Genomic DNA, 27248 nt, shown 5'->3' on the forward strand with positions numbered 1-27248 from the left:
TCTTTTGATTTTGCTAACAACGAACAGATAATTCCTCTTAAGCAGATTAACTTAAAGTACATTTTCAAGGAAGTTAAAATCCCCTTCAATCGGGTTCTCAAATTTAATTACAAAAGTCAAACAATATATTAATACTCATTCAAGTGCAGCCACAAAACAGGCACAGAATTCTCAGGGGCCAGGAAACAAATCCAATTGATATTTACAAGAGTCACAGAGAAAACATTTTTTTGCCATAACTTGATAAAACATCTAACTGGTCCTCTTAACTAAGATTCTTCCTCTCTCTTCTTTGCTGCCCCCTATGTGGAAAATACATTTGACATCTTATTCATTCACAATAAGTACAATCATACTGTTTATTTTGCTATTTTTAGATTAATAAAAGAAGTACAAATTAGAAAACCTGGCCTTTTAAAGGTATTTTATATGTATTCCTTTTGCTTTATTAGCCCTGTAGATACGTTACAAAAATACCTTTAAGCTGTAGCTACTTCTATAAAGTTAAAAAAATTATCTATTTAAAAATGGCAAAAGAGTTTGCTTAAAGAGTTTTGTTTGTTTGTTTGTTTGTCTGTTTGTTTTTGAGATGGAGTCTTGCTCTGTCGCCCAGGCATGATCTTGGCTTACTACAACCTCTGCCTCCCTGGTTCAAGCAATTCTCCTGCCTCAGCCTCCCAAGTAGCTGGGATTACAGGCACCCGCCACTGCACCCAGCTAATCTTTGTGTTTTTAATAAAGTCAGGGTTTCACCATCTTGTCCAGGCTGATCTCAAACTCCTGACCTCGTGATCCACCTGCCTCAACCTCCCAAAGTGTTGAGATTACAGGTGTGAGCCACCACGCCCAGCCTGAGTTTCTTTGCTCTATCTTTTCCTTTTCTCTTTACTATATGAACTCACTGAATAATTGCCCTCTTCCAATTTCATTCTGCCCATATAGAAATTGTGTGTCTATTCCCTGAAAAATACTAATTAAACTGCCAGAGGTAGCATCTCCAACAGTATATTTTGGTCTTCAATGTCAAAGGCCTCTGAACAAACGACTGCAAGGCTCAATCTAAAATAGCCTTTGTCAGGATGCTAGCTTTGAACACTCACATTATGACTATGGCTCCCGCTTTCTATTTATCTGGGAAGCAAGAGAGAAACAACACAACTTTACAATCTTGCACAAATGCTAAAGGCTAACAGTGATAGATCACCAGGAGGCATAATCACCTCAAGAGCTCACTGATACTGTTTTTAAAAGGGGCTCCCTTTTAATTCAGTTCAGTCTGGATTCCAGTGTAAAGTTAAATAAAGGTTTTCAGACAAATACTGCAAAACTGCTAAAGTACTACATTTTCCTTTTCCTTCATCTCCTTGGTCATGACACCACCATTTACTATGTGTTAGCCACAGCAGAAGGAATTTCACATGGATTTTTAAATGTCATTTCCTAGCAATACTATGAAATTAAAAATATTAGTCAGTGAGGAAATGGGCTCAGAAAGGTCAAGTAATTTGTAAAAGGTCACACAAGTGGGAACTGGAAGAACCAGGGTTTGAACTCAGGAGCTTTGATTTCCTAGGCCTTGTTGGCTTCATCCATCAACAGATCATTCCTGGGGGAAGCCTTCGTCATTCTCTTTCTGACCTAATCCATGGAGAAATCTTTTGGAGCAGTGGTTTGCAACCTTGGCTGCATATTAATTATCATATATTTTTAAAATATATACGCATGGGCCCCACCCTCTGGAGATTCCAATTTAATAGGTCTGGGATAGGGCCCAATCATCAGTATCATTCAATACTGTAGCAATGATTAAAATAAACAATATGTCTCTGCGCGGTGTTTAAATTCTAATGGTGCTTAGATTCTAGTAGAAGTCAATGGAATCTCCAGGTGATTCTAATGTATGGCTCAGCCTGAGAACCAATGATTAAGACACCACCTACTGGGAGTTCTTTCTTCAAGACCTCCTCCAAGTAAGCAACTCAACTGGCTCCTCCAAAGAGGATGGACAAGAGTCTAGCAACAGCTAGCATAAGACAGTGGAACCTGAGAGAGTTCCAGCTGTGAGAGGCAGTGGAGCACAACGGGAAATATATGGCCACTGGTGTCAGCTAGACCTGGACTCAAATTCCATCTCCTCTATTTATTAACTGTGTGACCCTGGGCCAATCACTTACCTTTGGTGGCTGTTCTGCAGATTCAATGAAATGATGTAAATAAACCTCCAGGCATATAAAAATGCCCAATCAAAGGTAGTTGCAACTGTTGTTTTGGCTGGTTTTGTTTACTATTACTATTTTGTTTACTATTTTATTACTATTACAGTGGTAATGACTACTGCCAGCAGACATCAATAAAGAAAAAAACAAATTTTAAAGGCCTCCCCCATTTATTAGCCAAATATTTCCTACTTTTATTACTTACCATTTAATTTACAGCTATTTATATTTGCAATTAGCTTGGTAATCATATTTCTTACTCATGACAACTGGGTGAGGATGGTTAACATCATTATTCCCATTTTCTAGATGAGGAATCTTATTTCTTTACTATGCCAGATGACTGAGTGAAGATAGTTAACATTATTATTCCCATTTTCTAGATGAGGAAAAGGCAACATCTTCCATCTACTGTCTGTAGTTTCTATGATCCTATGATTAAAGGCACCTGCAGTCATGTTCATTAGTTCCCTATGAAAAATGATATTCAACATAGATGTCAAGTATAGGAAAGAAGAATTAACAAGCACTTGATAGCAACCCCAAAATAACATCTAAATAATCACTCATGAACACCAAAGTCACGGCAAACAAGTTCCAATTTAAATAAAGGTGTTAGACAGGATTAGGGAAAAATGAACAAACACGTCTTCTTTATCCACCTTCATTTAGGGAAATATCTGACGTAGCTTAGAAATTCTTTCTGAAACGCAGACTGAAGAATTGTTAACTTCCTCTATGAAGGGTCTTCAGTTAGCAGGTTGCAAAAGATTGCGTCCTGATATTTTATCTTAAATTAGGGCTACAAAGTAGGAGGGATCCAAGATGGAAAGATCCAGTTCAGGGGTTCTCTAAAAAGGCCACCAGGAGGCCCGTGGGCTCTGTGCAAGGGCCCATCACTCCAAAGACACCAAATACTCTCCCAACACTGAATAATGGCTTCCCCATAAATGTATCCCTTTTCATATGCATGAAATTTCCATGAATAAAAATATAAATGTCTCTAGAAACACTGCTGAATTTACAGTTATTATATATAACTACTATTGCATTGCAGAGAGGGGCTGAATTTTGTTATTGTTGTTAAAAGGAGACTTCATATTCGAAAAGCTTAGGAAACTCTACCCCAGTCCAAACATCTCTTTTTACTGACGTAGATGGATCTTAGGGGCAGCTGGGACTCCAACCTAGATTTTTTCATTCCCAGACAAATGTTTCTTGTCGCACACCATACACGCCTTCCAGTGCAGTTACAGACTCATGGGACATTAACAGTCATGACTATATCCTCTCTCTAATATCATTTCCTCTTTCTAAAGCAGGAGAGTACAGTCCTACCCTCTCTCCGTGGATATGTTCCAGGAACTTTCTAAATCTCCTGAGCCTCTTCTTTCCCCTTTCTTCCCTCCCATCCTCAGTTAGGTAAGTTTAGGGTTAGCAATACACTCAACCCTTCTCAAGCTCAGATGCTCTGGAAGTGCCCTTTGACATTCAGTCTCAATATGAAATGGAAATACAATCACCGAGGCACTAAAACAAAGAATGTGTAAAGTATATATAAAATCTGCATATATATGAGTGTATTTGTAGCTAAAACTCCACAAATATTTCCTAATACCTACGAAAAATAAGAAAGTGGAATACTCATGAATAATCATTTTATTTACCTGGATCTGTCAATACCAATTGGCTGTTAATAAACCCCTTGCACATCGACTTGTCAAAATGCTTTCACATTTATGATTTCACTTTCTCCTGATGACTCACTCTGATATAAGTGCTGCTGGAGTGTCACTGGAACTGAAATTCCATGAAGAGAAGGAATTTATTTTATTCACTGTTCTTACTCCAGTGCCTAGAATAGCGTCTGGCACGTGGTGGGCATTCAATATTTGGTGACTGAGTGAATGACAGAAGCTGACCAGGTTGGCAGTTTCTATTTGTTGATTGATTTTTTGACTTCTTCTTTGAGAAAATTAAATGAGTCTATAGGGGAATAATTGAGTTCCTAAAAATTTATTCTTAAAGTCTTCATCCTCTTGTAACTTTAACATTCTTTCCTCAAATATTATTAATGTAATTTTTCTTTTCTTTTCTTTTCTTTTTTTTTGAGATGGAGTCTCGCCCTGTCACCCAGGCTGGAGTGCAGTGGCACAATCTCGGCTCACTGTAGCCTCCAACTCCCAGGTTCAAGCAATTCTCCTGCCTCAGCCTCCTGAGTAGATGGGACTACAGGCACGTGCTGCCATGCCTGGCTAATTTTTGTATTTTTAGTAGAGACGGGTTTTCACCATGTTGGCCAAGACAGTCTTGATCTCCTGACCTCGTGATCTGCCCGCCTCGGCTTCCCAAAGTGCTGGGATTACAGGCGTGAGGCCACCACGCCCGGCCTTGTTAATGTAAATTTTCAAGGTTATATAAAGTAATTCATTCGTTACGGGAAAATCAGATACTATCAATATATGGAAAGATGAAAATAAAAGGTCCTGGTGATCCCATCACCTTGGAACAACACAATTAACATGTTGATGTGTATCTTTCCAGACTTTTTTCTATGCAGTTCTACAAATACAAACACATACATATGAAACGTTCCCAAAAGTCTCTGCCCTAGACTTTGTGATTTTGGTTTTTCCTTCTTCTCTAAACCCTTTTTCCTGACGTAGCTCCTTGCCTTCCTTTTATGTCCTAAATGTATTCTTTCCCCAATATTTAGTTCCTATTTCAAAACGATTCTTCCCCCTTTGCCCTCCAAAGGATTCGTCTGTTCTTACAACCTTGAACTCTATGCGGATATTTTCTATCGGATCTTCAGTCCTTCCTTTTCTCTGGGATACCAGTGCTACTCAAGCGCTACACATCTAACGCCCAATGCATCATGTTGCCTCCATCAAAACCAGATGATGCACTGATCCTATTCCCCTTAACTACCACAGAATTCTACAAGGTATCCTTGATAGCCATCTTTGCTTCCCCAACCCCACCACATCCAACTAGTGAAAGCCTTTTACATCCCTCCTTCCTATTCTTTCTCACTCATCAATTCCCACGGTTGCCATCAGTGTTTGGCCCCTTGCACATATACTATTTTCTGCCTCTGTCTCGTTTTCTGTATAACAAAAACCCATCAATGCTACCCACTGCTTCAAGTTAACTTCCTAAAATCCCACTTATTTCTTGCCCTTCCTATATTCAGAAATTTGTGGTTGCTTCCTTCTCTTACAAAATGGGATTCCAGCCTCTTCATAATCTCACCTCAAACTACTTTTCCACCCTATTTCTCATTATTCCTGAAAAGAAACCCTTTGCTCCAGTCAGGTTGGTGTACTCATTATTCACCCACCTCCAAAACATTTGATTGTGAGTTAGGAGTACTTATTAACCGTTTATTATGTGTAAAACCCATTCAATCATTCAACAAATATTTACTGAGCAGTTATTCCATCAGGTAATGTAATAATCCTGCAGACATAGTGGTGAACAAGACAGATCAAGTCGCTGTCCTCCTGGTACTGAGGCAAAAGGGTAATGGGGGAGACTCTTAAAACATGGTGGTCCCAGCCCAGGATACTCGCAATCTTCCATTGAAATGTCAAATGAATCAAGACATCCCTGAGGGCTGAACTTTGCAGTCCAGGCTGCAAATGGGGAAAGACTTCAGAAGGAAGGGCTGGCTGGAGTGAGAGCTGGATTGTGAACATGGCTTCTCTGATGTGGGACTCAACCCGGGCACTCAAGGATGAGCACAGGAGAGAAGCAGGTGCCTTCCTTCCAGGGGTGTATGAGGAAAGGCAAAAAGGTGGAATGGAAACAACAGCAATAGTGTCAGCTTATTTTGCACAAGGGTTCACTCAACACCTATTCAGCAGAGCACATCCTCTGCCCTTGCAGGGCCCCAGGCACCGTGGTGGATGTGAAGGTAACACAGACTCAGATTCTACCGTCAGGGGATTTCCATCTAGCAAGGAGAGAAGGCAGGTTCATGATGGTCTATCACACACAGACAGTGAGACGTTCCATAGAGAGCACAGAGAGCACAGAGAACACGGAGGAAGTTTGGAAGGTGCAAGTTTGGGTTTGTATTAACAGTACTTAAAGCATCACATTTTTATGCATCTGCACCCACACATGCATGTATTGAAAATAACTGTGTTTCAAAGTGCTTTCTCACTCACTTTCTCGTTTTGTACTAGGTGACTTGGGAATCAGGCAGAGTAGGTAAGATGATGTTTTCCAGAGGGGGCAAAGTGTGGCACAAATCTTGTAACTGATCTGCTTGGGTAGGGAACATAAACAGGCGCGAGTAGAACAAGAACACCCTGTCCGTCGCCGCCCACTCCTGCAGCAGAGGAAGTATCTAGAACTGAGGACGCACACTAAGTTCTGTAATCGCATGACACCTGGCAGGTACAACGAAGCCAGGAAGGCACTTCGGACTGAAAAGGGCAGGGCGTAGACAGCATTCTGGAGAGGGAACGTGAGCCAAGGCCATTCCCCCATTTCCGTTTTACCTCCCCAAGTCCTGCCTGAATCATTCCCCACCCTTAGATCTGCCCAAACCACAACCATCCCTTAGGGTTCGCCCCAAATAGTTTCAACCCACACTGGTGTTTTTCATTCCATTGATTTCACCCCTACTAATATCCCAGGGAAAGGCGAGTGGCCGTTTCTCTCCTGGACATCATAGCAGGCCCATCCAGCACACGGCTCGGCTCAGAGCCGGTAGTTAATAAACATGAGCCGAATGAAAGAATTCCTGAGATCGCCACAGCTCAGTAAGGATGCCCTGAGCCCCTACATCCCTCCCCCAACAGAGTGGGCCTGCCTGGCACTGGCGGCCTTAGCAACCCGGAGGAGCTCACTAACCGCGGAAAGCACAGGGGCACGTGGGGAGAGCGGGGTGGCCCAAGACGCTGGGCCACTGGGAGCCGAGCGCACGACCCCAGCTGGAAGTCGGAGCTAAGGTTGCAGCGCTCCGGCAAAACGCGCTAGATGAGGTCGTTAAAAGATTTCCCCCTCTGGAAAATCGCCAGGGAAAAGTGGTGAAAAAGGAAGCCGGGAGGGCCCTAGTCTCGGGAGTCTATGAGGAGCCCAACCCCCGGACCTAATCCCGCAGGAAGATGAGCGAGGTGAGCTAGCGCAGAAGCCATTCTAGCTCCAAGGAAAGGGAGCGGCTTTTGCCGCAGGAAGAACCTAGGTCTGGAAGCCTCGCGATATCTGGGGGGTCGGGATCACGTTGCGTTGCCTAGCGACAGCAAGGACGCTCGTGGGACCCCCGGCTAAACCCCGCTGTAGCCTTAAATCTCCTACCATGGGGGAAGAAGGCGGCGGCCGCAGCTGTGGGACCACTAGGGAGCTGCAGAAGCTGAAGCAGCAGGCGATGGAGTACTACCGGGAGAACGACGTTCCGCGCAGGCTGGAAGAGCTGCTCAACTCCACCTTCTACCTCCAGCCTGCCGACGTCTACGGGCACCTGGTAGGGACCTGGGACAAGCGCTCTCCTCCCGCCAACCCCGCTCCCCCCTACCCGCGCTGCGGCAACGCCTTGCGCCTGCGCCTCAGAATCTAGCATGCGTGCAGCCGGGGCTCTGGTCCTGCGTGTGCGGAGGAGACTCTGGGAGGGAAGGAGCGGGAAGGACACCGCGGGGTGAAGGCGTCTCCGCAGAGAAAGTGGTGGAAAGGAGGCAGCTGGAGGAAAGAGGGCTCTAGGCGGATCTGAGCTGCAGCGACAGCCCAGGGCCTGGCAGGCTTCCTCGCTATCTAAGGGGCCTCTCCGTTTGTGGGCCGGCCCACCACCCATGCCTGCCAGTTGTCATTTTTAACACAGACCTTAATGCCCTCAGCTCAGCTTACCGACCTTGAGCAGCTCCTCTTTGACCACAGGATGAACACCTTGACCACAGGATGAACACAAGTTTGCTACAACTTGGCCTCAGCCTATTCTGGGGCCTCATCCTACTGGCTCCCCTGCCGGGATGCCCGTTAATATCTGACCAGCCCCGCCCTGAACTCCAAAATTCAGACCAAATCCTTGCCCACGTGGCCCTGGACCAACTCTCCTTTAGAGTTCCTACAGCATTTCCTTCGTGTATTGTAGTCCCTTGAGGCAGCCTCCCTAGACAGCCTGTGAGCTCCTGCTGGGCTCGGGGGCCTTTTCTTATCACCTTCCGGGTCTCTGCCCAGCTGTGAGATCTGGCACATAGCTTAGCGTTAAGCAGTGAGCAGTTGAAGCAGACGTTTTCTGCCCTCCAGATCTGTAAGTAGTAGGAAGGCCCCTAGGTGTTTGCACTCTGGCAAGGGAAAGCAAGGAGGCAATGTGAACACCAAGCAGAATGAGTCCTATGAAGAAACAGATGTGCTGTCAGGGTGCAAAACCACGTCGTGTTGAGGCAGATGATATAAAGGATGTTCTGCGAATGACTTTTTCCCACTCATGGCCTATACTATCAAAGGGGACGGGTGTGGGGTTTACCCGGCCCCTTGTGCTGCGTGCTATAACTCACTTAATCCTTAGTACAACTGGGACGAGGTAAAAATGATGATTCCCATTTTACAAATGAAGAACCTGTGGCCAGTGCAATTTAAATGATTTTCCCAAAGGACATAGTGACAGAAGAAAAAAAACCATGTTTTTGTCCCTAGTACCCAGCAGAGTGCATGGCACACGGTGAATGCTGAGAAACTATCTGCAGGCTGAATGAGTGAATGCTTGACTCTTATTCCATCCTCTTCCTACTATCTGTTGCTAGAGGAATTATTGAACACAGTGTATTCTAACGTCCTCATTTTACAGGGACACCAAACCTTTGTCTCACAGCTACTTAGTGAGCAGGACTAAAAACGTGAACTCTTGTTCCCCAGTGTAATGTTCTTCTCATTCTATTAGGCAGCCAGGATATTCGTTTGTGCAGCTCTCTGGGAATTTATATCTTGGTTTGGAACAAAAGTCACTAATACATAAAATAATTGGAGCAAAAGATAAGGAGATAGATGACTGTGTGCTAGATGGAGGGACAGATCCCTATATGCCTATTAAAGGAATTCAGGGATGGAAAAGATCCTTGGAGGCTGTATATCCAGGAAAGCTTTGGCTTGGACTTTGAAGGATGTTCAGGAATTTTAGGGGCAAAAAAGCAAACTCCTTGAACCCGGGAGTTGGAGATTGCAGTGAGCCGAGACCGCACCACCACCATTGCACTCCAGCCTGGGCAACAGAGCGAGACTCTGTCTCAAAAAAGAAAAAGCAATCTCCTTTTCCTTTTCTTAGTGACTGCCCTAGTTTTGGCTGTGCTTACTCTCACCTCATCTCTCCCTCTATCTAGTTCATCCTGCAGAGTGCTGCCAGAGCAGCGTCCTAACATGCAAGTCTGACCACAGTTCTCTTCCTCAGAACCTCCTGTAGCTTTCCCCTGCTTGCTGGCCTTCATGTGTATGGTTCACAGTGCTCAGCCCCTCTCTCATGTAACAGGCGCATCTCCCACTCCCTGTCCTCCTCCTCTACACCAAATCACTGACTGTTCCCTAAAGCCAGAAGTTTCCTACCTCCCTCCCCTTTGTCCCATTCCCTGTCCCTGAAGTATCTGCTCACCACATTTCCCCCTTGACTGCCACTGAAACACTATACCTCCTCCAGTGTTCAGCTCCAATGCCATTTCTTCTGTCCCTCTCCGACACTGATATGGCTTGGCTCTATCCCCACCCAAATCTCATCTTGAATTGTACTTCTCATAATCCCCACATATGACCTGTGGGGAGGGACCCGGTGGGAGGTAATTAAGTTATGGGGATGGTTGCTCTCATGCTGTTCTCGTGATAGTGAGTTCTTATGAGAGCTGATGGTTTTATAAGCGGCTTGCCCCCTTCACCTTGCACTTCTCCTTCCGGCCCTCATGTGAAGAAACATGTGTTTGCTTCTCCCTCCACCATGATTGTAAGTTTCCTGAGGCCTCCCCAGCTGTGCGAAACTGTGAGTCAATTAAACTTACACTTTCCTTTATAAATTACCCAGTCTCAGGCAGTCCTTGATAGCAGTGTGAGAACAAACTAAGACAGACATATTAGAGGAATTCACACATGTTAAAGATCCTTGTAGGCAATTACAATACAATTTATTCCATTATCATAAAACTGAATGCTTGAAAGAGTTTTGGATTGGGAATGTGGCAGATCTGGTTTTGATTCTTATCTCTGCCACTTCCTCACTGTGATAGAGATACACTGATGGTCCTCCAAGGAACTACACTTCCAGTGTGAACACCTTTTTGTAAGTCCCTCCTACACTGACTCTGGACTTGGCTATGTCACTTACTTTGATCAATAGGACCTTGACAAGCACGGTACAAACAGAGAGTTGATAAGTGCTGGCATATTGAAGCTTGTCCTCTTGGAAGCTAGTCATCGTGCTGTGAGGATGTCCCAATTACCCTACTGGAAAGAGAGAGGTTGTGCAGAGAAAGACCTTGGCAGATATGAGACCCCTCAGGATATCCTGTGAGAAAGACAGATGCCCAGCCAACCCCTCACTGTGCCAGCCATCCCAGCTACGGCACTGGACATTGAGTGAAAACAGCTTGGATATACTGGCTCCCGTCAAGCCTCCAGATGATTACATCTGCATCACGGACTCCACAGAAGCCCAGCAAAAGAATTTCTCAGTTGAAGTCCCACCCAGATTACAGGATCATTAGCAAGTTAATGGTTTAAACCGCTAAGGTTTGGGGTGTTCTGTTATAAAGCAGTAGATAATGAAAACATTGGCTAAGTGATCTTGGACAGTTAATTTTTGTGGAACTCAGTCTGCCCATCTGTGGGATGGAGATGATATCACATAGCTTAGAGAGTTGAATGTAATGACATAATGTATATATAGTGCCCAGGGATGTCACTGACATTTATTAATTTATACAAGATTTAATTTATAGAATCCTATATATGTCAGGCCCTGTGGTTTGTGATATAGTGATAAAGATGTCACTCTTTCAGAGCACATATTAATTACTTTAAAAATGTTAGTTCCCTTCCTCTCCTAACACAACGTATGGCACATTATAGGTGCTTGGTGCTTGTTAAATTGAACTCACTATAATACACAGAGTATAAGCTAAATAACATTTTTGCTCTCCTGATTTTAAATTCATTTAGGCACTTACTCTGTTACAAACCACCATTTTAAAAATTCATGGATAGCTTGAAAATGAGCTCTTGCTTACTACTTCTGGGGCCCCACCTCTGAACTGACATGTCGCTGTGGGTATTAGATGACCTGTTGTCCAGGTTGAAGTCACTGGATTTTGAACTGAAAGATCGGAGAACTGGTCTGCTAAATGAAAGCAAAGCCCAATCCTATCTGGTAATCAAGAGAGCAATAAAGGTGTGCCTTTGCCTTCCCTCCTTCCAGTCTCTCCTAGCTCCTGCTCCTCTGCACAGAAACACTGTCCTGAGCCTTTTCTTGCAGGCTCCTTGAGTGGGCTTTCTATCTCAGCTTCTCTTTCTTCAGTCTCTTTCTTGGATCACTTCCAAATGGCTTCTGCTTTTCCACCTCAATGAAACTGCAATTACTAAGGCTCCCAATAAGCCTTTTTGAATACATAGGACTCTGCATGAGCTGATGGTAAGATACAACCATTGCATTAAGTCTTCACCACTAAAAGATCACATGCCTTGCTGGGAGGAATAAAAATGAGCCCATGTGCTGGGCGCGGTGGCTCACGCCTGTAATCCCAGCACTTTGGGAAGCTGAGGCAGGTGGATCACGAGGTCAGGAGTTTGAAACTAGCCTGGCCAACATGTTGAAACCCCATCTCTACTAAAAATACAAAAAACTAGCTGGCCGTTGTGGTGCATGCCTGTAGTCCCAGCTACTTGGAAGGCTGAGGCAGGAGAATGGCTTGAACCCAAGAGGCAGAGGTTGTGGTGAGCAGAGATCATGCCATTGTACTCCAGCCTGGGTGACACAGCGAAACTCTTGTCTTGGAAAAAAAAAAAAAAAAAAAAATCAGCCCATATCAGGTTTCTTAAATTTGAATGCATCATGGTGTTCTAGAGACCAATTGGTTTCTATATCTTGAAACAAGGGGGCTGGGCACAGTGGCTGACGCCTGTAATCCCAGCACTTTGGAAGGCTGAGGTGGAAGGGTTGCTTGAGGCCAGGAGTTTGAGACCAGCCTGAGCAACATAGTAAGATCCTGTATCTACAAAAAGTAAAAATTAGCCAGGTGTGGTGTTATGTGCCTGTGGTCCCAGCTACTTGGGAGGCTGAAGTGGGAGAATCGCTTGAGCCTGGGAAGTTGAGGCTGCAGTGAGCCATGATGATGCCACTGCACCCCAGCCTGGCTGAGAGAGCAAGACCCTGTCTCAAAAAAAAAAAAAGAAAAGAGGGATAGCTTAGGCAACTGAATTGACTATAAGAAGGCCTGCTAGCCTGTAATCCCAGCACTTTGGGAGGCCAAGGTGGGCAGATCACGAGGTCAAGAGAACGAGACTATCCTGGCCAACATGGTGAAACCCCATCTCTACTAAAAATACAAAAATTAGCTGGGTGTGGTGGCACGCGCCTGTAGTCCCTGCTACTCGGGAGACTGAGGCAGGAGAACTGCTTGACCCTTGGAGGCGGAGATTGCAGCAAGCCAAGATCACGCCACTGCTCTTCAGCCTGGCAACAGAGTGAGACCATCTCTGTTGAAGAAGGCCGGCTAATCAGTGACACAGGGCCTTTTAATTAAGAAATGTATGCAAGTTTCTGTTGAGAATTCAACATACACCAAATTGCCCCATATACCAGAGACTCAGGAGTGGCCTGAATCCATATCTCGGTAAGTGAGGGCAGGGCAGTTCTCACAGAACTGCTGGTCTAATCCTGGCATCAGGAAGAATACTCATGGAGAGGTTTGGTAAAAACGAGAGTCAATGTGAATGACTTTTTGCAGATAAATTAGATGTGGTATTGTGACTTTTTTTTTCCCAAGCAGCCACTTGAACCAGAGGATTTTTGTTCTTTTGTGTGTGTTGAAGGCAAACTGCTTTTCTAAACTTGCAAAGCCTCCCACCATATGCAAAATAGTGGGGAAAGACGTACTGGATGGACTGGGGCTTCCAACCCTGCAAGTGGACATATTCTGCACCATTCAAAACTTTCCCAAGGTATGAGGCAGTTTAAGTGTGTTCTTTAATGTCCTGGCCCCACTGTATTTATTAGCAGCTCTTGTCTAAACTGTAGAAAATTAATGTTTTGAAATTAAGTGTTTGTGAAACATATGTATATTTCATAGGTAGTCATGTAAGCATGAATCTTACCATCAACCATGATGGCTTTATTATGTTTAAGTGTAATTTTGATACAGACATGACATGCTAACCTGAGGATGATCCAGCATGGAGAAAGGAACTGAGGCAAAAATAGTATTTTTGTTTTGTTTTGTTTTGTTTTTGAGATGGAGTTTCACTCTTATTGCCCAGGCTGGAGTGCAATGGCATGATCTTGGGTCACTGCAACCTCTGCCTCCCAGGTTCAAGCGATTCTCCTGCCTCAGCCTCCTAAGTAGCTGGGATTACAGGCATCCACCACCATGCCTGGCTAATTTTGTATTTTTAGTAGAGATGGGGTTTCTCCATGTTGGTCAGGCTGGTCTCGAACTCCCGACCTCAAGTGATCTGCCCACCTCGGCCTCCCAAAGTGCTGGGATTACAGGCATAAGCCACTGCGCCTGACCAAAATGGCTTTTAAATTCTGACATTACTCATGCGATAGGTTCTATAAATCTACATGTAGGTTTATAGATTAGTCTATTTACGTAGATATTTATAGATGTTAGACTGACCTAAATAAAGAAAATAATTTACTTTGATAGTTTTAACAATTCATTTTAATTCACTTTGCTACATATTTGTTAGAAATAATTTTTGCTATAGTCTGTGGTGGGAGAATAATAATGATTAAATCTGCATTTTTGTTGTTATTTATTGGAAAGGCAGTGATAAAAATGAAGTTCGATGTAGGGTTTTTCTAAGGGTATTTTAAGTGTTCTATGAAGCTGATTTCCACAGTGTTTCAACAGCTATAAAAATATCTCAAAGAAAATTGTATATTCTCATTCTCCCCTTGAAATTGGTGCTGAAATTTCGTGCATGTTAAAAGCTGGATTAATTTGTTCTTTCTGGGAGAGGTAGGGAAAGTGTTGAACACATTTCTGTAATTTTCAGAACATATGTTCTGTGGTAATCTCGACTCACTTTGAAGTCCATGAGAACGTTCTGCCCGAGCTGGCTGAGGCGGAGGAGGCAGAGAGGGCCAGTGCGGTCAGCACCGCCGTGCAGTGGGTCAACAGCACCATTACGCACGAGCTCCAGGGGATGGCACCCTCTGACCAGGCAGAGGTGGATCACCTACTCAGGTACAGTTTCCACTTTGAAATATAAACCTCAAGAACAAATATATGTCCATTATCTTTCCATTTCACCTGCCAATTAAATGGGTCAAATCTACAGCATTGGGAAGTCAGTTTACATAGCATATGTGAAAGCAGCAACATTTAGCACAAAATTTGTTTTTCTCCTGAAAACCCTGTAATTAACACCTTACTGTGTAACGCTACATAGGGCTTTTTGGTCTCTTTTCATGTATAGAGCTTTCCTAAGATTTAGTAAAAAGCTTCTCAGAAAAAGAATCTGATTGTGAATCCAGAGGATGCCCTTTTCCTCTCCCCACCCGTCACATGCCACCTGTGAACTTCTCATATCCTTTTAGTTAGTCGCAACAGCTGACACTTACATTCTGTCCTCCAGCCACAACTGAGTCTCCCATGCTTTGCCCATAGGTTGACTCAAACGCGCTAACAAGGAAGCATTTACCAGGGCTATGAAAATGTTCTTCATTGCCCAACCAAGTAATGGGTTAGAATCATTTTTCTGTTTGTGCGGGTCCAATGCCACAACCCTTGGCCAACAGAAGGTCATTAGAGGCGTTAGCCACCACATCAGGCCAAGAAACTTTTTTGAATAGTTTTTGGTTTGCTTGGAGTTTCTGAATGCTATTTCTCTATTCCTTTTTTTTTTTTTATTCATGTGCTATTATCATTTTCTTAGTTTATTTATTTTTTTTTCTCAAGCTCTCAGTTACATCTTATATTTTATTACAATCCTTTTTTTTCCTGGCATTTTCCCTCCCCAAATCACCCATCTGGACTGGTTCTTCTGTAGATCAACTACAGAGATGCCATTACAACTTCATTGTTCTCCTGTTTCTGGATCCCACATTCTTTTCTTTCATGATTTGCTGGATCGTATCCTTTAAAAGTAAGGATGAGAAAGGGTATATGGGATGTAAAGTTTCTTAGTTATTCTATGTGTGGTTATTCTGTGTTGATACTTTGCCCCCATGGTTGACAGTTTAGCTCAGTATAGAATTCTCTGTTGAAATCAATTTATCTCATACTTTAAAGGCATTGCCCCACTGGCATCTGGATTATTAATAAATCTGATGCAAATCTGGTTCCTATGTCTTTGTTTTTTATTTGCCTGGTTTTTTTGCCTATAGAAGCTTTTATCCTCTTCTTTTTATTCTGGCGTGCTGAAATTTTACATAAATGCATCTAAGTGGGATTTCCAAAAGTTTTTTTTTTTTGTTTTTTTTTTTTTTTTTTTTTTTTGAGACGGAGTCTTGCTCTGTCACCCAGGCTGGAGTGCTGTGGCCGGATCTCAGCTCACTGCAAGCTCCGCCTCCCGGGTTCACGCCATTCTCCTGCCTCAGCCTCCCGAGTAGCTGGGACTACAGGCGCCGCCACCTCGCCCGGCTAGTTTTTTGTAGTTTTTAGTAGAGACGGGGTTTCACCGTGTTAGCCAGGATGGTCTCGATCTCCTGACCTCGTGATCTGCCCGTCTCGGCCTCCCAAAGTGCTGGGATTACAGGCTTGAGCCACCGCGCCCGGCTCCAAAAGTTTTTTTTAAAATATTCATCATAAGTGCCAAGAAAAAAGAAAGGAAGTCCTCTATATTTGTATGCTATATTTCACTCTATTCTTTTTTTTTTTTTTTTTTTTTTTTTTTTTGAGACAGAGTCTCGCTCTGTCACCCAGGCTGGAGTGCAGCGGCACGATCTCAGATCACTGCAAGCTCCGCCTCCCGGGTTCATGCCCTTCTCCTGCCTCAGCCTCCCGAGTAGCTGGGACTACAGGCACCTGCCACCACGCCCAGCTCATTTTTTGTACTATTCTTGTAGAGACAGGGTTTCACCTTGTTAGCCAAGATGGTCTCGATCTCCTGACCTCGTGATCCACCCGCCTCGGCCTCCCAAAGTGCTGGGATTACAGGCGTGAGCCACTGTGCCCGGCCTATTTCACTCTATGATTGACACATTTGTTTTCTGATGGTCATTTATACAAAAAGAAAATATTGTAACCCACAATAAAATTACATCTTCAAGTTTTACTCTAAAAATGCAAACCCAGGGCTCAAATAATTTTAAAATGAACACTTGAAATCTTTAAACATTTATTTCCATGCCAAAATGATTTTCAGTTCTTGAATGCAGTTTTATAATAGCATCAGTGTTTTCTGGCTTTGAAAATTAAAGTTGATTTGTTCTTAAGTAGCTGAAAAGCAGTTATTTATTGAAATATATTGGGGTCAGCTCTAAAACATGACCAAAATCACAGAGTGATCTTCCTAAATATCCTACTGTAAAGCCATATTTTCTTGCCATTAAGGATATTCTTTGCAAGTAAAGTACAAGAAGATAAGGAGAGAAAAGAATTGGAAAACAGCCTGGAATACTCAGCAGTGCCTACACTTCTACCTCCAGTACCACCGCCACCACCCCCTCCACCTCCTACCAAAAAAAGGGGGCAAAAGCCAGGTTGGTTGGTGACTTACCATCTTGCAGAGTCCTTAGTAACAAATGTGTGAGGAAGAAAGGCTGAAACTTGGACTGCCTTTCTGAGTCTCTTGGCTACAGAACCAGTTTGGGCTCACAGCCAAAAGCCATCCATCCTATGCCACATCCTCACTCAAAGATTTTGCCCCCATCCCACTCTCCGTTTTTATTTGTAAAATAAAACAGTTTCTCACCCAGAGGTGAGAAATACTTATTATTAAATAAGGTGCATTAAGCAGTGCCAAGTTGGGGGTGGGGTAGGAGGGGATGGCTTGGAAGACCTTTCACCTCCCTTCAAAATTTCCATTAGCTAATCAAAAAGCCACTCCATATCTTAGAGTTTTGATTCCTTTGATATGAACAACCAACATTTTCTCAATCCTATGTAAAATGAACATTTTCTTTATAAAACTTTATTTTAAAGAAAATAATAGAAATTATCACTTCAGTTTGCCCTTGCTGCATGCCTTCCAACAGATCGCTAACCTCAGCCCCTGCAGTACGGTCATTCTGGAGCTGCTCTTAGTATAATAACAGGGTTTTGTGTGTCTGCTGAACTAGAACATGCTCCTTGAGGGCATGAATCATGTTTATTCCACTTGCCATTGCCCGCATCTAGCATGATGCCAGGCACGAACCATACACTCAATTAATGCGGGTTTCGTTGAGTAAGAAAGCACCAGAACCAGGAAGGGACCAAAGAGACCAGGGAGACAGGGTACCTTATTTCATAGATCCAAATGCTGAGGCCCAGAGAGGTGAAGAGATTTGCCCTGAGACAAAAAAATTATGTTTGAGCAATCTTCCCTTGGGAGGGTGGGATGGCCACTACTGAGTTATAAGTAGAGACCAACATGGATATTGGTTTAGTGGTTGATTTTGACTAACAGAACGTGGAACTTAAGGGAAGAAGTGGGAAGGCACAGCTATTTTCTAAGCGCTCATTAAGCGTGAGGTGCTGAAATATCTTATCTCCACTGGGGACCTGAACCACATTGGCAGCTGTGGAGGAAAGGCCAAGAGGAACACTAGAGATATAGATGATGGACTCTGTCTGGACCTCACGAGACAGGGAGGCTGAGAACATACTCTAGTGAAAGATGGATAAGGAATCTGGGTCGATGGCTGGATCTGAAAGGCACTGCTAAAGATCGTAAATGACACAGAACAAGGCGTTGGTTTGGTGTTGGTGAGAAAGACAGCAGGGTTAGATATATTTATGCAGAGATGTTCAGCAGAAAATTGAGTGTGCAGCAGCTATGGTGAAATATAGAAAAACAAAAGATTTGAAATTTAAAGACAGTTCAAATCCTCTATCTACTTTCTGTTACATGTTGGGCAAGTCTTTTAACCCCTCTAAACCCCAGTTTACATATATGTAAATGTAAAATAAAAATATCTACCTCATATGATTGATGAAGGAATTAATGTTAAATGGCCTACAATGTCTTAGACTGGCAAAATCCATGGCTAATGATTATTTGAGAATCTTGAGCAAAACCAAACAGAAAACTTCTTGGGGGTTGAGGTAGAGCATTTGTTGTTCCCAGCCTCAGCTTTCATCCTTTCTTTTTCCTGGATCTTTCCATCTGTAAGTAAAGCATTTAGAAATACAGTCTTAACTCTCTCAATATTTCTCCCTCCAGGGAGGAAGGATACTATTACGGAGAAACCTATTGCACCTGCAGAGCCTGTTGAGCCTGTACTCAGTGGCAGTATGGCCATAGGGGCCGTGTCACTAGCTGTTGCCAAAGCCTGTGCCATGCTGCTTAATAAACCTCTGTATTTAAATATCGCTCTATTGAAGCACAATCAGGTTAGTATCTATGAAGTTCCATTAAAAGGAGCCATGAGTATCTCAATATGGATGAACCCTGTTTCTCATTTTCCCTCGTTTTCCCCCTATTTCAGGAACAGCCAATGCTATTTATGCCTTTGCTGATGGTATCGCTGGTCAGCTGTGGGAAGTCATCATCTGGGAAGCTAAATTTAATGAAAGAAGTGATTTGTATACCCCATCCTGAATTAACAACCAGACAAGTACCTTACATTATGTCAAATTACCTTTTCTTAAAAAAAAAATACTCCATAATTGATGAACTTTTAGTGGAGCTCCCTTGTGACACCAAGGGAGAGGGAATTAAAGATAAAATGAGAAAAAAATATTTTAGGAAATTAGTGAAGCGGGGAAGAAAGGCCTCGAACCAAAGGGAGCACATATAGAGCACCTTAGATGTCTGGTTTCATTACAGCATTGGCTCATGCTGGTAACTCAGAGAAGCCATGACTGAGCAACTCTGCAGACCTAGAAAGTGCTGGAAGGTTGTTATTTGGGGGCGTCTTTATTTACTCTGCACTGTGCCCTATGGCAGCAGCAAATGAAAGCTAGCACCTCGTAGCAGCCCACTCTGTTAAGTAAGAACTCCAGGACTTGCGTGGCACCTATGAGACTTTTAGTGCATAGGAGTGAAAAAATCTCAAGTGGCATGTTCACCAGAGGTGTGTGAGGGTCTATACTGCTCCTCAGTAGCCTGAAAGAGTCAATATGCCTCTTTAAATTTTCATGATGACCAAAGGTTCATGATCTGTAGGAGATGCTTTCTAAAAAAGTACGGAAAGCTTTCCCCAAGCCCCCTCCAGCAATAAGTTGAGTGATATTTTATCTTGGTGGAAATCAGTAAAAGAAAAAAAAAATCAAGTTTTTTCATGATAAATAATTCTTTCTTAAAATAGTTATTGCCTTACAGTTTATCAGTTGCAGATGACTAGGATTTATACCTGGCTTATCATCTGTCAGACTGTATTCAGATCCTGGTGTCAGGATCTTTCCTTTAGTTAGTATCTGTTGAGCTGTTTGCATACCAGAGCACAAGGAGTGCCATTCTTTATCGGGTCTATGTATGCAGATCTCATCATCACAACATGCTTTTCTACTTTTTAAGGGACAGTAGATTTATATTGATTTAGCCACTGTAATCCAGACTACCTTGGTGATCTGTGACATGTATTGTAGGAAAGTTGTCTAGGTTGGCCTGGCGTGGTGGCTCACACCTGTAATCCCAGCACTTTGGGAGGCTGAGACGGGAGGATGGCCTGAGGTCAGGAGTTTGAGACCAGCCTGGACAACATGGCAAAACCCCGTCTCTATTAAAAATATAAAAATCAGCCAGGCATGGTGGTGCACGCCTGTCACCCCAGCTACTTGGGAGGTTGAGGCAAGAGAATTGCTTGAACAATTTGGAGTTTGCAGTATGCCGAGATCACGCCACTGTGCTCTAGCCTGGGCAACAGAGTGAGACTCTATCTCAAAAAATAAAATAAAAAATAAAAAAGAAGAAGAAAGTTGTCCAGGTTGGTCCAGAGACCATAAAGGAGGCTGAAGTTAACTTGATCCAAGCAACTGAACCAGTCAGTTCTGAAGGGTGAAGAGAGGCTACTGAGGGAGAAGAGTCTCTCATTCACATTCAACCCAATGAAAACCGGGGCTGAAGATTAACATTTAATCTACTGATTTTGTAGAGCATATCATCCACTAATCAGGGATTCCACAAATACTCTGAGTTAGAAATAGCCACATGTGTTACAAGTTTTTATACTTAAACTTTCTAGTCTGCAACTATGGAAGATCATGGTTGTTCTACTTACAGGGGGTCGAGATGCTTATGGAAATTCAGAAACGTATCAACAAAATAATTGAACTGGTATGTAAAGAGATTCTGTGGTATCTAGTTACTGACACTTAGACACCTTCTAGCGTCCAACTTGTAGTTCATTTGGAATTAAATCAACTGTGGTTGATACGGAGAATGTATTTACTGGCTTTGGGTTTCCCCCATGAACCAAGTGTATCCATGTCCTCAGTGGCTATTGATCCAGCCTCTAATGGTACTTAACAATCTCATTTCAGTTTCTGGGGCAACTGGCTTTGTGCTAAGATCATCCCTTAGGATTTACTAAGAAAGAAAGGATGTGGCCCCCAGGACATGAGAGGCAGCTTGATGGAATGAAGGCACAGACTCTTGTGCCTGCATTAGGATCCCTGTGTTGAGTAGACAAGGGCCTCTGGCAGAGCAGCCCTCTTGGGGGCAGTCACAGAGGCAGGTGTATGAGTCACCAGTTGTCCCATCGTGTTCTAAATGGGCAGTGCACAGTGATATGGCAGGGCTGAGGCCAGGAGAGGGACCCAATCCTTGTCTGTGGGGCTTTATACACACACACACACACACACACACACACACACACGCACGACTTTTACTTTGGAATACTACATTTACAGAAAAGTTGCAAAGATAGTACAGACAGTTCCTGAATACCTCTCACCCAGTTTCCCCCAGTGTTAATGATATATTGCATGGTACATTTGTCAAAACTAAGAAACCAAAATGGTACACTACTAATAACTACAGACTTGATTCAAATTTCACTGGTTTTTCCACCAGTGTCCTTTTTCTGTTCTAGGATCCATTCCAGGATCCCACATTGCATTTAGCTTGAGGCTTTTAAGCTGCATGATGAGGAAGCAGTAGGCTGAGGACTCAGTAGGATGGGACTGGGATACAATAGCAGTGGAACATGAAGGAACTCTGGTTCTAACTCTGTCTCACCAGCAGAGAGTGTGACTGCAGGCAGGGGGCATGGGCCCCTCCCCTGCAGCGATGGGGGTTGGCTGGCTGGGGCCCAATCCCTGCAGTTGATCAGAATTGCTTTAAGCAATTCCAGGCTGGAGCCGGTTCCATGGTGCTTTGCAGGAGGCCAGCTTCTTTTCTGGGTGACCAGCCTGTAGAAACTCAGACTTGGACAAGTTAGCTCTGATGTTGCACTCTGCTTTGCCATTCATAACTCCATGACCTTGGGCCAATTCCATAGCCTCTCTGTCTCGGGTTCCTCATCTATAAAATGGAGATGATCAGTATCCAAATCATGAGGGTGACTGTGAAGAGTAAACAAGTTTAACCTGAAACACGCTGCATCAGGATCCAGTGCCACAGGAAGCCATACCTGGTGTTAGTTGTGTCAGAGCAGGTGAAGGAAACCCAGTTTAAACTATTAGGAAATTCAGGATATCTGAGCATTCTACAATTCATCCTTCTTAATTTCTTTTAAAAGTTTTTCAGCGGGGCGTGGTGGCTCAAGCCTATAATCCCAACACTTTGGGAGGCCGAGGCAGGTGGATCACCTGAGGTGAGGAGTTTGACACCAGTCTGGCCAACGTGGTGAAACCCTGTCTTTACTAAAAATACAAAAAAATTAGCTGGGCATTGTGGCAGGCGCCTGTAATCCCAGCTACTCAGAAGGCTGAGGCAGGAGAATCACTTGAAACCAGGAGGCGGAGGGTGCAGTGAGCTGAGATCGTGCCATTGCACTCCAACCTGGGCAACAAGAATGAAAATCCATTTCAAAAAAAAAAAAAGTTTTTCTTGAATTCTAAAATCTTTCCTGACATTTTGTCTTTTAAATGTTTTATTTATTTGTGATTACACAAGTAGCTCATGAATGTTCTTGTGAAAATTCAAATACTGATAGAGCAACCCACCCACAACCACCTCCTACAGACTACCACCCTCAGTACTGTCCCTTCTCTAAAGATAACTGTCGTTAAAAATTGAGTGTGGCCTTCCAGACTTGTTAAAACAATAATTAAGTAGATAGGCCAGGAGTGGTGGCTCACACCTGTAATCCCAGCACTTTGGAAGGCTGAGGTGGGCAAATCAGTTGAGGTCAGGAGTTCAAGACCAGCCTGGCCAACATGGCAAAACCCCGTCTCTACTAAATATACAAAAATTAGCTGGGTGTGGTGGTGCACATCTGTAATCCCAGCTACTCAGGAGGCTGAGGCAGGAGAATCACTTGAACCTGGAAGGCGGAAGTTGCAGTGAGCCAAGATCACACCACTGTAATCCAGCCTGGGCAACAGAGTGAGACTCTGTCTCGGGGAGGATAAAAAGATAAGTGCACAACAGAGAACCAGAGAACAGTATTTAAAATAATACAAAAATTATACACAACTCATTCTGCAAATTGCTTTACTTCTTTGCCCTTTTCATTGAGGTGTTTATCTTTTATTGCTATGTAGGAATTCTTTACATAATAAGGGATTTAATCCTTTATATATATATTTATATATATATTATTATATATATATATATATATATATTTTTTTTTTTTTTTTTTTGAGACGGAGTCTAGCTCTATCTCCCAGGCTGGAGTGCAGTGGCGTGATCTCAGCTCACTGCAACCTCTGCTTTCCGGGTTCAAGCGATTCTCCTGCCTCAGCCTTCCGAGTAGCTGGGGTTACAGGCACCCAGCACCATGCCCAGCTAATTTTTGTATTTTTAGTAGAGATGAGGTTTCACTGTCTTGGGCAGGCTGGTCTCGAACTCCTGACCTTGTGATCCACCTGCCTCGGCCTACCAAAATGCTGGAATTACAAGCGTGAGCCACCACGCCCAGCCAATTCTTTATATATGCTAGACCTATTTTCCTGTATCGTGTTGCCTGCCTTTAAATTGTATGATATGGAGTCATACCGATTTTAAAAATTTTTTGATGGAGTGAAATGTAGCAATCTGTTCTCTTAAGGCAGTGACTCTCAACCAGCAATTATTTTGTCCGGGGGACATTTGGCAAGTCTAGAGACATTTTTAGTGGTCTTGGCTTGGAAGGAGGGTTCTGATCGCATTTTGTAAGCAGGGATCAGAGCTGCTACTGAGCATCCTGCAATCTACAGGGCGGCCCCCACAGTGGGGTAATCCAGCCTCTTGGGGGCTGGATTATATCTTAATTTCTTATTTATTATATCTTAATTAATTATATCTTAATTTCGCCTGGTCTTTATATCAATAGTGTGATGCAGGGATCACATTTCTGTTGACTTTCCACGTGGTGTTACAGGTTTGGAAGCTGCAGTAGGATTCTTAGTAAAAGCTCCAACTAGTTCATTCATGTTTGAAGGAAAAGCAGTAAAGCACTTAGAGAAAGTTCAGTATCAAAAACCATCATCACTATGCTGTCGAAGTCACAAAGTTTAAGTTGTTAAATAATATGTAGTGTAGTGGAAAGAGCATAATCTTTGAAACAAACAGATTTGGTTTCAATTTTGGCTCTGCACTTATTAGCTGCCACTTCGTGAGCCTCTTACATATCCTGTCAAAGCACTGGTTTCCTCATCTGTACAGTTTTTAAGTGCCTGCCTTGGTCAAGTGTGGTAGCACAGGCCTATAATCCCAGCACTTTTGGGAGGCGGAGGTGGAGAGGCCAGGTGTTCAAGACCAGCCTGGCAACATAGCGAGACCTTGTCTCCACAAAAATTAGTCCAGTGTGGTGGCATGCGTCTGTGGTCCCAGCCACTTGGGAGGCAGAGGTGGGAGGATTGCTTGAGCCCAGGAGTTTGAGGCTGCAGTGAGTTCTGATCATGCCACTGCACCCCAGCCTGGGTGACAGAGGGAGATCCTGTCCCATTAAAAAAAAAAAAAAAAAAAAAAGCCTGCCTTGTATGGGAGGAACCCTGAACTCCTGGGCTCCTAATAAAGGGTGCCTATTTATAGCATAGTAATTGAATATAGAAAGATGTTTAATCCTTCCCAGTAATTACACTGATAACAGATCATTCCCAACAGTACCCCAATTCTTCTATTGTCTTAATTTTAATCTATTTTGAGAAAAAAAATGCTGAAGAAATGGTATGTTTTCTCATTCAGGCCCCAACCCAAAGATGTCTGTAGATAACCTCCGGTCTTAAAACAGGAGATGATGGGAGTGGAACCAGGGTTACTGCAATCACCATGCTTTATTTTGGTAATAAAGTGATAGCTCCTGATGACATCATTTGGCTGGTGGCATTGATTAGCAGATTACATCATGCCAGATTTATTTTGGCATAACTCACTCTCCCTAGGAACTCCCGAGTAGACTAATTCTTACTAATGAAAGATTATATTTGTTTCAGTTTTTAGCCATTTTTAAATCCACTTAGTCTGAGAACAACCATTCTAGAATACATTGCATTTTTTTTATGATTAAAAAGGCTGCCAGCCTGGGCAACATAGTGAGACCGTCTCTACAAAAATATTTACCGAAAAAAAAAAAAAATTAGCCAGGCATGGTGCTGCACACTTGTCGTTCAGTTACTCGGGAGCCTGAGGCAGAAGGATTGTTTGAGCTCAGGAAGTCGAGGCTGTAGTGAGACATGATTGTGCCACTGCACTCCAGCCTGTGTGACAGAGTGAGACCCTGTCTTTAAAACAAAAAGGGGTAGGGTTGGGGCTGGAGATTTTAACTTCCATTATTTAACAGCTTATTCTTATTACGGTAGAGAGAAAGATGTTACAGGTTGTTTTTTTCCCTGGTTATTTTTTGCCGTTGCAAGGCCCTATGCTAGGTGCAAAAGGGGATAAAAACGTACTTCTTGTCCTCAGGCAGCTTAAAAGTCTCAATGAGGGAGCATAAAAAACATGAGAAATCCAATAATAATGCAAACCAAGACTGTTCTTTAATGTTTGCCGTTTTGAACTGGTGCCAGTAATCACTGAGATCGTCCCCTGATCACATCACGTGACTTCCCTTTGCCCTTCTGTTCAGGGTCACTGTATGTGCATATACTTGAGTGTGAGCCATACTTATGCTTGACAATCATGCCTCAGCTTACAGAGCCAGTATACGCTGAGCACGAAAGTGCATCCTTTAAAAGATTAGATCCTTGCAATAATATGCACCCAATACGCCAAATGTGGGAATGCCTCTTTGGGAATTACCTTTGCTTTTAACCTCATGACACTACACCCACTAGATTCACCAGATTTAATTACCTTTGACTGTTTCAAATCAAAGTCAAAACGACCCTGCAGGAGAAAGTGTTTGCATCCTGAGAATATTCAAAACATTATGTTGGGTCTGTAAAAGCAAATTCCACAGCGGGGTTAAGCCCTAAGGGCAAGGAGGGGACTTTGTATCCTCCTGCAGAAAAAGGGTGCCTGCACACAGCAGAAGTTCATGATATACATGTGAATAACACATTACTTATATGCATAGAAATGCATGAATCTGTATACACACCCCATATATGTGACTGGGGGCAGAGGGTAAGGATGAACTAGAGGAAACACATTCCTGAATTTCAGAAATAGTTTGTGGCATATAAAGTAGGGAGTGGCTGGAATTGTCCCTATGTGCATGAGTGTGTGTGTGCGTGTGTGTGTGCGCACGTGTGTGAGATTCAGCGTGGTTGGTCAGGTCTCAGAGCAGTAAGCTTTGTTTGCTGCCACAGCCATTCTAAAAATTTCAGGTGATGTATTTTTATCTTCTGCCCCACAGCCCTCTCCTCCAAAAGCAGAGACAAAAAAAGGGCATGATGGAAGCAAAAGAGGTCAAGTAAGTCTATATATTGTTTACCATCCTTCCATATGACACTGTTTATAGATTTCCTGCCCCTTTTTATCTTCCATAGTCACTTTTTGCTCCAAGTCCAGGACTGAGGCAAATGGAAACCACATAGTGATGTTGTTGCTCCAGGCACCCCCCAGAGCTGCAGTATCATGCTGCCCCTGCCTTCCAGCAACAGGCTGCCTGGCCATTGCTGGCAGCAGCGGTCTGGCCATCTGGAATCTCACAGGGTTAGGAAGCATTTATGGGAAATAGGGTTACACTGGACCCTATAGGGGAAGTGTTTGGGAAATCGAATCTCTCTGACAACTAGCTGAAAGGCACATAGGATATTTTACATTTTATTATTAACAAAGAGAAAAAGAAGCAGCACAAAAAGATGGCTCTTCCTTCCATCTGGTCCCCCAAACACACTGAAGCATCATTTCTGATGAACCATTGCAGGAACTCTGATTTTGCCAGGAGAATGAGGCGAAGAGTCCTCCTTGTCAAAACTGGCTGCGCTGGCTTCAGGAGCCTTGGGAGACCAGCGGAACTTGATCTGTCAGTCACCTTGGTGATTGTGAATGCTCTGATAGATGTATCTATTGTAGCCTAAACTTTCAACAATATAAATAGAACAGCCAATAAGAACTTTGAAGAGCATGCACATGGGTGAAGGTTGCTCACATCTGCAGTATTTGATTGGCTCTGTGAGTGAACAATCCTTGCCCCACCTTGATGTTTGGTAGGTGACAGTCGGCTGAAGTCAAAAGAAGAGGGGCTAGGAAAGAAAGGAGAAGACATGG

The 27248-nt window shown here is 43.4% G+C and overlaps 1 protein-coding gene across 1 annotated transcript in view; it reads left to right on the forward strand.

Annotated features, from left to right (window-relative positions):
* The first annotated feature begins 7465 nt into the window (after nucleotides 1–7465).
* ENO4 (enolase 4) overlaps nucleotides 7466–27248 on the forward strand; it is a 39679-nt gene continuing 19896 nt past the window's right edge. Inside the window, exons 1-8 of the mRNA XM_010388891.2 lie at nucleotides 7466–7692; nucleotides 13227–13355; nucleotides 14415–14605; nucleotides 16916–17064; nucleotides 18729–18898; nucleotides 18994–19122; nucleotides 20730–20783; nucleotides 26392–26448. Of these exons, the coding sequence (XP_010387193.1) occupies nucleotides 7528–7692; nucleotides 13227–13355; nucleotides 14415–14605; nucleotides 16916–17064; nucleotides 18729–18898; nucleotides 18994–19122; nucleotides 20730–20783; nucleotides 26392–26448 (1044 nt within the window). The 5' untranslated portion in view covers nucleotides 7466–7527. The remainder of the gene's footprint in view (nucleotides 7693–13226; nucleotides 13356–14414; nucleotides 14606–16915; nucleotides 17065–18728; nucleotides 18899–18993; nucleotides 19123–20729; nucleotides 20784–26391; nucleotides 26449–27248) is intronic.

The sequence above is a fragment of the Rhinopithecus roxellana genome, chromosome 11 (genome assembly GCF_007565055.1).
Source record: "Rhinopithecus roxellana isolate Shanxi Qingling chromosome 11, ASM756505v1, whole genome shotgun sequence".
Taxonomy (NCBI): Eukaryota; Metazoa; Chordata; class Mammalia; order Primates; family Cercopithecidae; genus Rhinopithecus; species Rhinopithecus roxellana.